At 31.1% G+C, this 13791-nt stretch overlaps 1 protein-coding gene across 1 annotated transcript in view; it reads right to left on the bottom strand.

Moving 5' to 3' along the window:
• Nucleotides 1–13791, bottom strand: part of Nin (blastoderm-specific gene 25D) — a 74190-nt gene that overhangs the window by 11793 nt on the left and 48606 nt on the right. Inside the window, exon 6 of the mRNA XM_072532255.1 lies at nucleotides 13370–13611. Within this exon, the coding sequence (XP_072388356.1) occupies nucleotides 13370–13611 (242 nt within the window). The remainder of the gene's footprint in view (nucleotides 1–13369; nucleotides 13612–13791) is intronic.

Raw genomic sequence — 13791 nt, 5'->3', positions numbered from 1 at the left:
TATATATATATATATATATATATATATATATATATATATATATATATATATATATATATTGTATATATATATATATATATATTGTACATATATATATATATATATATATATATATATATATATATATATATATATATATATATTGTATATATATATATATATATTGTACATATATATATATATATATATATATATATATATATATATATATATATATATATATATATATATATATATATATATATATTGTTATGATATGTAAAATCGAGAAAAATATTGGTTTGATTAAAATATTTCAAAGTTCAAAAACATTAAAATAATTCAGATAAGTAGGATAATAACCAACAAACATTTCGAAGAAGGAAAGTTATTAAATTCTTGGATTACCTGTACTAAACAAAATGTAAGCTATACATAAATTATTTCTTTGTTATACTTGAGTGACCCGCATAATTTTAAGTGAAATCCAAAGACAATTGAACCGGGTTTTCCAAATACATTAATGCAATGATTAAAGACAATAGAAGAGATTTTAGAAAGAGGTTTTTGTTAATTTTTAAGAATTATAGAAAAATATTATTTGTAAATAAGTTTTAGGAAATTTTATAATTATAGGTAAAAATTTGTTTGTTATCGAAATGAAAAAATGGGGGAATTGTGACGAGTTTTGATTGGCGGAGATTGAAAAAGGTGGGATAGGTATGTAGGAATGAAAGTTTAGCTAGATTTAGGAGAGAGAAAAGATAATCAGTTAGTTTTCCAAGTCTGTAAGACGAACAGTGATTGTTCTCTGGCGGTTCCCGAAATGTAGCAAGCAGTAGTGTTGAATGTTAGTGAGTTTTTGTGGAGTTAGTGTATCTGACAGAAGCTGAAGCAGCAAAATATTGTAAGTCATATTTTTCTACTTATATTCCAAGAGTCACTGTTCAGGCCAACGAGAGATTCAGTTTATCGTAAAGAGAAGATATTCCAAGAGTCATTTTTCACTCGGGCCAACGAGAGATTCAGTTTATCGAGAGGAGAACGGCTATCATAATTTGAATGATTTGGGCTTTTGAAGGAGATCATTAAGGACGATATACTTGCAACAATCTGTTGTAAGATTGCTGATTACATAGGGAGCGGTTGAGAGGAGATAATATAGTCTACAAGGAACAAGGATTTGGACCACTCATCATCAGAGAGAGATATTTTTGTTTTCTGCAGTTTTTTTTTTCTTTTATTGATAACACAATTTTTACACTTAATTTAGAAAGGATATAAATATTTTGATTAGGAGAGTTAGAATAGTTTGGGATTTTGAGATTTCAATTAATATTGTTTGTACCATTAATTTTGATTGTTCACGTACGTAGAACAAAATTTTGAGAATCATTATATGAGATTTGTTTATTGAAAACTTTTGAGTGTGAATTATTTCATTATTTTTATTTCAATATATAGTGTTAGATCATATGTGTTTTTTATTATTCCGGTATTCTTTGGACCTTACCTTTCACATGTAATAGCATAGATATTGAAGAATGAATTTAACCCTGAGATAAAAGAATTAAAAATTGTGATAGAGTCATAATCATATCATTTAAATAATTTTAATTAATCAAAAAATTAATTAGCTAATTATTGCTAGGCGCACCAAGACTTTAAATATCACAATAATATATATATTGAAAAAGTTGTATTTTATTAATTTTATTTTTATTTATAATAAATGTTGTAATTTTTAAAACATGTGGTTCGTTGTTTAATTTAATATATACCTCAGCTAGCTCAATTATGTGTTCTAAGCAATCTGTCACTGTGTGACGTCGACTCTGTAGTCTCCTGGTAGAGTTTAAAAACAAATTAAACCAAAATTTACTTTAGACTTTTGATAAATTAACCCAAATGAAGCACGTTATTTATTAATATTGAACAAATTTAATATAAACAATAAAATTCGTCTGCAACTTGGGTTGCCTTTAAAATTTACAAAAATAGGAATCGTATAAATCTTAATGTGGATTAGTGTCGTGACAATAAAAATTTATTACAAAATGTGGAGACTCTCTACAAGTACCTAAAAATTAAATAAATATTGCAACTTTATAAAGTGTTTAAATGAACTATAAAGAAAAAGAAAATGAACACTTTATTCCGCTGACCTTTACCTTGCATTCAAATATAATCAAAATTTCAAATGATCCCCAAAATTATTATCCAACCTCACTTTAAAACAGTTCTGATTTATTTAAAGAAAACTAACTACTCGCAAAATAATCGGTGAAACTGGAATATCAATCCTCTCTTCGGAAGTTAAGGTACGTACTATTCTATTTTTAATTTAATGATCATTAATATTTTCAATTTTTTAAGGCCTATCGCAATTATGTTAATTCATGAATTTTAATTTTCTCAATTTAAATGACATGTCTGTACTCCAATAATAATTTATAAGTCAAATTGTTTCTCTTGGAACAAATTCTGGATATCTCTGCTGTGGAAACTGTGGAAAAACTAAAATTCTAATTAGACGAGTTAAAAAACACTCCCGACCTATTCCACAGTTTCAGGGCTCCTCTTCGTCCAAAAATCCTCGTCGGCCTCCCCAAAAAAAACCTATTATCCGTTGCTAACAGCAACCAACGTTCTTTTTTTTTCGTCTTCTATTTTTTTTAAACCATAAAACTGTCCCGTTCTGACACATTTGTCAATCCACATTAATTTCTCATAATCACTTTAATCACATCTAATTTGGGAATTTATAAAAAAAAATGTTCAGATATAAAACTTATTCTATTACAATGCTAATACAATTTATTCTTTTCATCTCCACATAATTGTAATTTCTTATTTAACAAAACCCCTATTAAGACTTGCTTGACAGTTTATTTTCTGACGTTTTTTAAAATTTCTATGTTTAAATATTTTTTAAGAATTCTTCTTTTTTTGTTCTTTTTAAGGTTTAGACGATTCACCTATACACTAGGCAACTATACTATTCAGAAATTATTAACACTATACCAGGTAAGTCAAAATTAATTTATTTAACAATTTACTAATCTTTTTCTCTCTTTTATTTCAGAGTCGAACCCACATTGTGATGGCTTCATGAAATTCATGAACAACAAACTCATATAAAAATCCATTTAAGTTGTATCCTTTTTAACATATTGAAATAATTTCAATATATATATATATATATATATATATATATATATATATATATATATATATATATATATATATATATATATATATATAAATATGTTGGAAATATCGGGTATGTGGTCTATATTAAATAAAAAATCTTTGTTTTTTCTAAAGCTCAATATTTCGCCATTTATTTGATGGCTTCATCGGGAGTAAATCGGCACGTTAACGAACGTGCTCAAAGATATTTTAAATTTTAACATGCATTTTATTAAATGTACAGTTTTATCAACAATAATGTTATTTTAGTATTCAATTTTATTTATGTGTATAATCTTTTAATTTCTTTACTCCCGATGAAGCCATCAAATAAATGGCGAAATATTGAGCTTTAGAAAAAACAAAGATTTTTTATTTAATATAGACCACATACCCGATATTTCCAACATATTTATAAATTGTTTTTTGGTCGAAATAATCACGTTAAAATATATATATATATATATATATATATATATATATATATATATATATATATATATATATATTACATATTTATTTTGTTGACAACTAAATATTGGGGCATACAACGGATATTTATTTTTAAAACGCAGTAGCATCGCCCTTAAGACTTTAGGACGGCTCTATTTCGTTTGGGCATTGACTCAACTAAGGATATGCACTGTTTAAGTTTAATGTCCGTTGTTTCTTAGTCTGTTTCCTTTTATGTCATACTGTTTTAATTACATTTAGGTCAGGACTGCTAGAAAGTCGAGAAAGGACGTTTATATTGTGGCTTTCAAACCAGCTTTCTGTGATTCTTGATGTATGAGAAGTCACTTCGTCTTGCTAAAAGATAATTATCGCCAACATTTAATTTCACAATATTAAGCTATTTTGAAATTTTAAGGTCCCTTTCAAAATTCATGTGAAAAGCCTAATGCTGTTTGATTTTCTACCGACTAAGAAGGCTAGATTTTGACTACATAAGCCTGGCTTGGTTTTGTTTTGCTGTTACTAGTGGCTTTTCTTTTAATCCATAATTTGACAAAGTATTTCTTCGATATTTTTTGGAAACTTTTACTAACATTCCCAAGTTCCTATCAATAACTAGTTTTGGGCGACCCAGGCTTTTACCTTTTTATCTATGATACTTCCTGTTTCTACATGATGCTGAATTATTATATTCTACACTGTAGTTTTAGGAATAATCACAATTTCACGAATTTTTGAATTTTTAGAGATACAACGAACCATTTTGTTAAAATAATACAGCGATTCACTCAATTTTACAAGAAAATAACTGTAGAATAAAATGACGTTTGTTCAAGTGTCACGCTGCATTGTTTTCGCAGCTTACTTACGCAGTTTTTAAATAGTTTCAATTAAAGTTGTTATCAAGTATTATAATATTGTTTGCTGTTTACAACAAAAGAGAATAAAAAGAGGTATAAGATTGGTATAGCGGTGGGATAAAAGTAATTGTTAATGGTTAATACAAAATCTACCGAATTTGATAAAGAAATAGATACGTCCGGACTCCCCGCATAGGTTTTAAAAATAAAAAAAGAAGAGAAGCGTAGGCAAGAAAAGAAATGGATGCAGGAGACACGTAGACAAGAAGAGAAAGAGAAAGAGGAGAGAAATCATAAATAGTTTATCTTAAATTCAAGAAAATTTTAGATTAGTCGTAAGTCAAATTACTAGTAGAATCGACAAATTAGAAGAACAAATCCATTTAAAACAACAACAAAATTATTTAAAATGTAATTTAGAGATATAAATAGCTGATTTAAAAAGAAAAATTGGTACTCAAGCTTCTGTAACGAATATTGTTTCAGTAACTACAACTCTCAACAAACAGACTCATCATCTTCCATAGTTAAAACGTGCTCAATTAGAAATAGTAAAATTTTAAGACCACCCACATTTGATGGCGAAACAGCTTGTTTTCAATTCGAAAGTGCAGCTAGCACAAATGACTGGAATAAGAAAGAAATGGCAGCTTCCTTGGTAGTGTCGTTTCGAGGACAGCAGCAACTGTCTTGTAATTTTTCACCAGGATGCACCTAGTTATACCTCTCTACCTTTAGAGACAAGATATGGCCAGCACCATCTAAAGCAGATTTTTAAGTCAGTCTAAAGTTCGATGTCAAAAACATAACAAAAGTCTGCAAGAATTTGAAGCCGATATTAAAAGATTATTGCATTTGGCATACTCTCAGGCACCAAAAGTTTTTCTGAAATAAATTAGTATACGGACATTCTCCCAAATCTCGCCCAAAATTAAAAGAAATAAGATTGTGAGAAACTGAAAAAGTCACTACCGCAGATAACCAACAATCTATTTTATCCCAAATATTAAGCATACTGCTCAAACTTCAAAATGAAAAATCTCTAATTGCAGAAGTGGATCCCAGGGAAGAAAAGAAGAATTAAAGAATGAGGTCTGAAGGTTGCCTAGATCGACTACTAGAAGCCAGTCACAAAGTCCCACTAGAAATAATAGTCGATATAGGCCTCTAATAAATCGATTTCCCACAACTGGTCACAGAAAAGAAAAAGATACTCTGGAATCTAAAGTTTGCAAGAGGAGTGTAAGGTAACTCGATACAATGCAAAATACACACAATTCAATCTGGAATACAAATGCGAGAAATTGGTGAAGGAGAAAAAATGTATTAAATGAACAATTACAACAATTATTATAAGATGCTTTGAACGAATTACAGGTTCAAAGCCACTGTCAGTTTGAAGAAAAAGAGAATGTAATCGAAGAAGTAAGCCTCCAGATGAAGAAAGTTAAACAGGAAGAAGATAAGGACCAGATTTCCCTGGAAAGCTTTAAAAATAGTAAAAGGTAATGACTTAAAAGTCGTACAAGAATTACTTAAGAACGGAGAAGGACCTATTTTGCAGGAAATAACCAAATTTACTTAAACTACAAAGGCATCCTGGGCTGAATGGGAATCTCCTTATCTTTCTAATGGTCTATTCTATTGGAAATGGGAAAGTCTCGATGGAATACGTACAGTTCAACTTTCTCCTTTCTGGAAGACATTTTGGAGTCAAAAGAACACTTGCCAGAGTTCGAGACATATTTTACTGGATCAATTGTAGCCGAGATGTAGAAGATTGATGCAAGAAATGGGATTTATGTAACGGTAGAAAAGGTCCTAGAATAAGAAGTCGTGGTAAAATGGCACAATGTCTTTCCGGAGAGCCGTTTTAACGACTTACAGTGGATATTCTCGGTTCAATTCCGATGACAGAGAGAGGAAACAAGTTCTTAATGGTCGCAATGGATATGTGAATATTTGTGATATATGTGAAGAGAAATAAACCTAACTGTGCTTCTTATTTAGTCGTAAGATTAATTATTAAAAGTCTTTGATATTTTCGAATAATATTTTTAATTTTAATATTAAAACAAAAACTTACCGTTAGATAATAGACTTAGATATCATCATAGTAAAAAATCTATAATCTTGGAAGGAACTTCCATTTTAGAGTAGAACACTTTTGTGAAAAGCAAAGCTGAATTTAATATGTATTGATTTTATGCGATAAAAATAAAATAACTATAGATGCATATTAATCATGTAATGCAATGATTAAGTGAAATTTTCCACCTAATCATTGCAATCTGGTTAACTTGAACACACACATTGTTTAACGTCAAATTAAATTTATCTAATAAAGTGGAAAGTGATCCGTAACATTCACAATTCCATGATAAAACTTTACAATAGAAGATAAATATACGCACATGGTTGTTAGCCAAAATAAAGAGCGGCGAGACCATGGCAACGAATAAACAAAAAAATAGGCCAAAGTTATAGTTGACATTTGCGTTTAATGTTGTTGTCATATTTAGATAAGTAATTAAGTATGTAATAGTTTATTATAGGACATTCAAATCACAATTTATATTGGATAAAATCGCTGTAGCGGTTATGTTATTGTTTCGATTGACTATCTTTAAACACTGGTAATTTACGTTCTGTAATTATTTGTTGTTCCATATTGCTCAATAGTATAAGCTCTTAAATTGAAGAAATATGAAAGAAATAAACGCAGCGAATTGGCTAAATGAGAGTGTCGAGATGTCAATAAATTGAGGAATATGAAAAGAAATATGACAGCGTTAATTTTCATCGAAAAATAAAAGACTCGAATGGTAAAATTCTAACAGAGACAAAACATTAACTAAATAGACGGTCAGAATATGTCAACGAGTTGTTCACAGATGAGAAGCAACAAATAACAGATGAGAAACAGGTCAAAAAATTTCTAAGAAAAGAAGTAAAATATGCACTAAAACAGTGAGGAAAACGACTCACCCAGATGACAATCCAATTGAGTTTCTTAAAATTGTCGAATCGATAAGGAAATATTTTGGTAGATCTGTATGGTAATATTTATAGCACAGGCACCATACCAAAAAATGAAAGTTCCTATCGACATTCATAAACATTCCTAAGAAGCATAATGTGAAAGTGTGCTCAGAATATCAGACAATTGCACTGATGAGCCATGCGCTGAAGGTGTATCTGAGAATAATATATATTACTGATGATAAACAAACCCTATATTTATTTTAATAATTCTTAATAGTTTTAGATTTAATTACGTTTTGGATTGAAATTAGGTCACTGCCGAATAAAATAATTATTAAGTAAATGTTATTGTTATTTCATGTTATGTGTAACCAGACCTCGGAGCCGCATATCTAAAAGCGTTCTATTTTCAGATAACAGTTCACTCAGAACATTCTGCTGACAGTCGTTATTGTGAAGTCGCAACTGAGACCTATCCAATTGTAAGCACGTTAAACTTTGTAGAAGTGAAAAGTAATATATGGATTTATTTTTGGTGAAAATGTTAATCTGAACCCCCATTGGGCTAGAGCGGCGGAAGCCCAACGCCACAGGCTTCCAAAAAAATTGTTGAATGCAAGAATACGGCGGAAGAGACCTATTGAGAGACCGAGAGAGCCATGGGAGGATGATGTGGATGAGAACGCAAAAATTTTCTTTGGCAGTCGATCGGGGAGGAGAATGCTGCAGAACGTAACGAATCGAGAGGTTTGCTGAAGAAGGCCAGGGTTCTAATTGGGTTGTAGAGCTATGGGATGATGATGAGAGATATAAATTAGAAATTGAACACATCAGCATTGAAAAATTAATGGAAATAAAATACTGTTACGACATTTCCCTGAAATTTATTCCATATAGAAAAAGTCCCTTGACGAAAAAGAAGTATTAAAAAATCTAGAATGTTCAAGACGTCATCGAAAAATCCCGAAATGTCTACTAATAACTGGAACGTCAGAAAATGTATACAAAGACAGGAAGTTGACAATTTAAGGACCAGTAGTACATTGAACAATTTTCAACAATTGAAATAGAGCACACAACATCCGAAGATTGCGACGAGGATTGAGACAGGGTTGCGTCTATCACCGCTACTGTTTAATTTGTATTCGGAGTCTATATTCAGAGAAGGATTAGACGAGGTAAAAGGCGGAATTAAGATTAAGGGAATCAGCACAGACAACATCAGATATGCTGATGATACCGTCTTAATAGCAAGCAACGCACACGAACTACAAAATATAATAAATGCGGTAGTTCAACACAGCGAAATGATCGGTTTACATCTAAACGTTTCCAAAACTAAAACTTTAGTATTTTCAAAGACACCAATAAACGTACATGTGTATCCCAAGGGTCAAATAATAGAACAGGTAAACTCAATAAAATATTTGGAAGCAAATATCAATAGTTAGTGTAATCCAAAAAAAGAAATCCTATTAAGAATCGAACAAGCAAGGAAAGCATTCATGGGCACGAAAACATTTTTACAAGATCAGACCCTAGTCTGTAGCTTAGAATCCGAATGATCAGATGTTACGTTTTTTCTGTCATACTGTATGGCTGTCAAAGTTGGACAATGGACTCTGAAATAGAAAAAAGAATTGATGCATTTGAGATGTATATATACAGACGAATGTTGAGAATTCCATGGGTACAAAGAGTTACTAATGTTGAGGTACTTCGTCGCATGTGTAAACAAAAAGAATTACTAGGAATAATCAAAGAGAGGAAAATGCAATACTTGGGCCATGTGTTAAGAGGCGAAAGATTCGGATTACTTCAAGTTATACTGGAAGGAAAAGTACAGGGCAAAAGATCAGTAGGAAGACGCCAGAACTCTTGGCTGAAAGACCTGAGGAGACCGCGCAGCAGTTTCCAAAACTAAAATTGCCATTTGGATCGCCAACCTTCGAAAGGAGACGGCGCCATGAGAAGAAGTATTTTGAAGAGTTGTCATTGTGTAAAAGTTGTAAACAAGTATTGTAATATTGTTGGTTTTTCAATAAAAGTAATTTAAAGAAGTGTAACATGGGTGACAGCGGTGGGATAAAAAAGAGGTTAAGTAATTGTTGATGGTTAATACATTGTTCTTCTTCTTCCTCTCTATAAGCAATTCTGCTTGTTCATTGGCGGATTAATACCTCTATGGAAGGTTGTCACTCCATCTTTTGCGCGGTCGTCTGATAATTCTTCTGCCGATTGTTGATTTATCTCTTGCCATTTTGACGGCACGGGTCCCCTTCATTCTGCTTATGTGGTTATTTCATTCTTTTTTTATATTTAGTGTCCATTCGTTTATACACTGTACGTATTTTGCTGTTTTGGTAGACGTTTTCAATAGTTTTTATAATATTTCGGGGAACTTCTCTATTATACAAAAGATGGATTACATCTTTAAGTCTATCAGACACTGAAACGACGGTCTATTATACTCTAGTCATTTCTCAGTAATCTGCTTTATGACGAATATTGCATCTGTACACGATCTTCCAGTACGAAAACCTTGTTGTTCATCTGCTAAACTTATCCTCTGATTCATTAGTTCTTGTAAAATGTTAGTTCTAAGTTTTAGGGCAGTATTTAAAAAGTTTATATCTCTGTAGTTTTCTGGCTGTTTTTTATCAACTTTTTTGAATAGTAGAATTAGTTCGCTCGTTCTCCATTCTTCCGAGATCGAATAAGAAATGAAGACACTAGAAATTGTATGGGAATGGAAGGAACAATCACAAAGATATAGAAAGAAGTTTATCTATTAAAGACACGTAAAATGAATGAGAGAGGTTCCCAAATCGTAAACTTCGTGAATCGAGGTCGACTGAGAGCTCTCATCCGATAAGAATAAATTAGGTGAAAACATATTGTCAGAATAATATTTAACTGAGAAAATTCTCCAGGACTTAATTGTTGCTCTCCAAGAACAATGAGAAAATATGCCTAAATCAGAGTTCTCGGAAAAATATTTTTTTTTACACTTTTGTAGGTCTTTGAGACTTCTGGAGGTGGGTGTATGTATGACAATAACGGTGAAATATAGTATACCCGGCTTTGTTTAGCAACAGAACTTCAGAACTTACCTGCAGAACAGTATGTAGGGCTTTAAAGTAGATAAATTTATACGAGAAATTTATTTGGCATCTATTGGTACCAGTTACAAAAGACGTCATTTAATCTTTGATATGCAACGATAATTGTTTTTTTTTTACGTTTGTCTAGACCTCACAATATAACACTTCACAAACAAATTTTTACATCTGATCTCACCGCATAAAATGATGTCACCTTTATCACCTTGAAAGTAACTCTATGTATAGCTGATAATTTTTTTGTAGAAGTGTAAATTTAACTTGTGTGTTATTTAATTTAAATAGATAAAATGTGCATATTTGAGAGTTTGGTTTGTTGCGAATATAAATTTGGAACGTTACGATGAATAATTCATTAAGCAGTTCATTGCTCGAAGATCATTATCTTATTTTGCTTGGCGTAATTGGGGCGTACCCGAATTAATCAAATTCCGGTTATGTTAATTTACCACAATAAACAATTACGGATTAAACTGAATGTCGACATAATTACTATGATATGAAGGTGTTATACGTTCAAAAAAATATTTTATTACAAAATTACAAGTTGGGCTTGAGACATTAATCTAGCCTTGGATAGATGGGTACGTAAATTGCTCTGTTTTGACATCTTCAACGCATGCCTTTCAAAATTGTAAATAACAACAATTTTGTATTAGGTTTTAATAACCGTCGAAAGCGAGCACCTATTATTGTTAAAAAATGTAAACATACAATTTTCAAGAAGTTTGCGACCGCCTAACAGTAGATACTACATCAATCAGGAGACACTTGAAAAAAGGGCATTATTATGTAACATGATATGCTAAGATTAAGAGGTGCAAATCAAATACGTTGTTTCCTAATAAAAAAGAAAGTATTGCACTCGAGGAAGCGCCGACACAAGTGAAAATTGCATTGAAATTATATCTATGATGACAATGAAATTAAAATTATGAGTAAAATGAAAAATAAATTAAATTCATTATCATATTCATATTTTTGTATTTCTCGTTTCTTCACCTGCCAGACATCTTACTCTTACTACTTAGAGGGTCTAAATTTCGACTGGGAATCAGCAAATCTTCTCCGTCCACAATATTCTTCGGTTCAACCGTCTGAGTATTTTGGTCTATGACAATCCGATTACAGAGATAGCCATTTATTTGTAGAATTTCTTTCACTTATCAAATCTTCGCAAGCATGTCCTTAACTTCTACTGTCTTCACGAATTTTAACCTGCCAAATTCTCATTTCAGTCTACGCTAAACCGATTACCGAGATAGCCATTTGTGGACTTAATTTGCGGTCTGTCAATTCGGAAGTAATACTAGCTGCGTTATGTCAGTTGTCATTTACGATGATTTAGGTGATTTAAATGATCATTCAAGAAAAGCTAAACAGTCACATCTTTAAAATTCGTTTAATAAAGCTTCTCCATAAATAAAACAACAGCATAATATCAAATTTTTATTAATAAAATAAGTGAACAAACTAACATGCTGCAAGAAAAAATTCAAATACTTATGGAGAAGCTTTAGAACGACAGCACCAGAGCAATATATTCTTATCTTATTAGAGAGACAATTAAAATAATAATACTGACTGAGATAAATAATATACAAACAAAACTGATTGAATCCAGGCTAAAATTCTCGAGCTTCTCCAATAACAAAAAGCATATTTTAACAAAACAAAAGCTCTTAGTGCAACCATTCCTCTAACACGTTTGGTCTTAGAACATATTAAATAATACTGGTACTCTTTGGTATAATCCGAATATCAAACTGCGATAAAGATTACTTGCAGTCAATCCTTTAAGGAAAAACGTAAGTACATGCTTTATAGATAATGACAGAGAATGATAGAGAAAAGACAAATGAAAAAAAAAATGAATTTCACAGAATAAATGATTTCAGGGTATACTGGATGTGATTTGAGGATACATTTTAAGTTTGAAAATCAATATTTTATAAACAAATAAAAGGGAGGTGGTCACGGTCCTTGATTTATGAATAACTATACAATGTACAACCAAATAATGTAATAGAAGTTTGAATACTTTGTTTAAGGGATTAGGTGTAAAAAAAGTTCAAAATCATATTAAATACAATAATAAAATACTGGAACCAACAATATCATATACCTATATGGTTTTCCAAAAATGAACAAAGTACAAAATATGTATATACTGTAAACACAGATAGAAGACAAGAACATGAGCAAAAAACAAAAATTAAGATATATGGCAACATCTCGTGATCCTCACAAGAAACTCGAATCAAAAAGGTAAGAACTCAGGTGACAGGACAAGTTACTGATTTAGCTTTTGGGACTTAAAAGTCGCAAAGGCTAGAATGGTTTGGCCGCGTCCATAAACTAGTAGAGAATGAAATAATACAGAAAATACAAAACCGAAAACCAGAAAATAAAAGACCTACAGGAATATTAAAAAGAACGCAGCAACCTATGACATAAAGGTGGAAATAAAAAATGTACACTGAACTCACTCATGATTTGGACTAAATCATACAACCAGCGATGAAAAAATCCAAGTCAACAAAAAAAACACGGAAAATAAGAAAAGAATTGAATAAAAAAAAACAGATAAATTAACAAGAATTTAAAATTTATAAGATCTGTTTGAATAACGTCCTAGATAGATTGAAGATATTTTTACTTAATAAATAGCAAACATATTACACAAATTTCAAACTGTCTGTCACTCCAAAATACAAATCTATTGCACATGCATATTTTAACCTACAACAATTCTCATATTTCGTCACTACTAACCTCACGGCCAATGTTGGGCACGGGAATACCATTCTGTTTAAGGATCTGCTCCAGAAAGGCCACTTTTGATTGAAGTCTAGTGATTTCTTCGTTTTCACTGGATGATTCGTCACATAGGGGTGAATCTGGACAGTCAACTTCCGTGTCGAAGCCACTTTCGCTTGAGGTGAAAGGTACTTCGAAGTTTTCCTGATTTTTGGTATGGAATTTTCTGATTTTTCCCAATCTCGGACTGCTATCGGCTGTAACAAAAACAAAGCGTTGTTAAATGTCTACAACAAGGTTTGAAGTCATTTGAATTTAACATAAATCGGAGAGACAATTTAATAGGAAAACATCATTCAACTACTGATTCTTATATGCATTGATTATGAAACAACTTTTGATTCCATTCAGCTTAAATTTTGTGACAAAAAAATTCT

The sequence above is a fragment of the Diabrotica undecimpunctata genome, chromosome 5 (assembly GCF_040954645.1).
Source record: "Diabrotica undecimpunctata isolate CICGRU chromosome 5, icDiaUnde3, whole genome shotgun sequence".
NCBI classification, from domain to species: Eukaryota; Metazoa; Arthropoda; class Insecta; order Coleoptera; family Chrysomelidae; genus Diabrotica; species Diabrotica undecimpunctata.
This window is presented reverse-complemented; position numbering and strand designations above follow the sequence as displayed.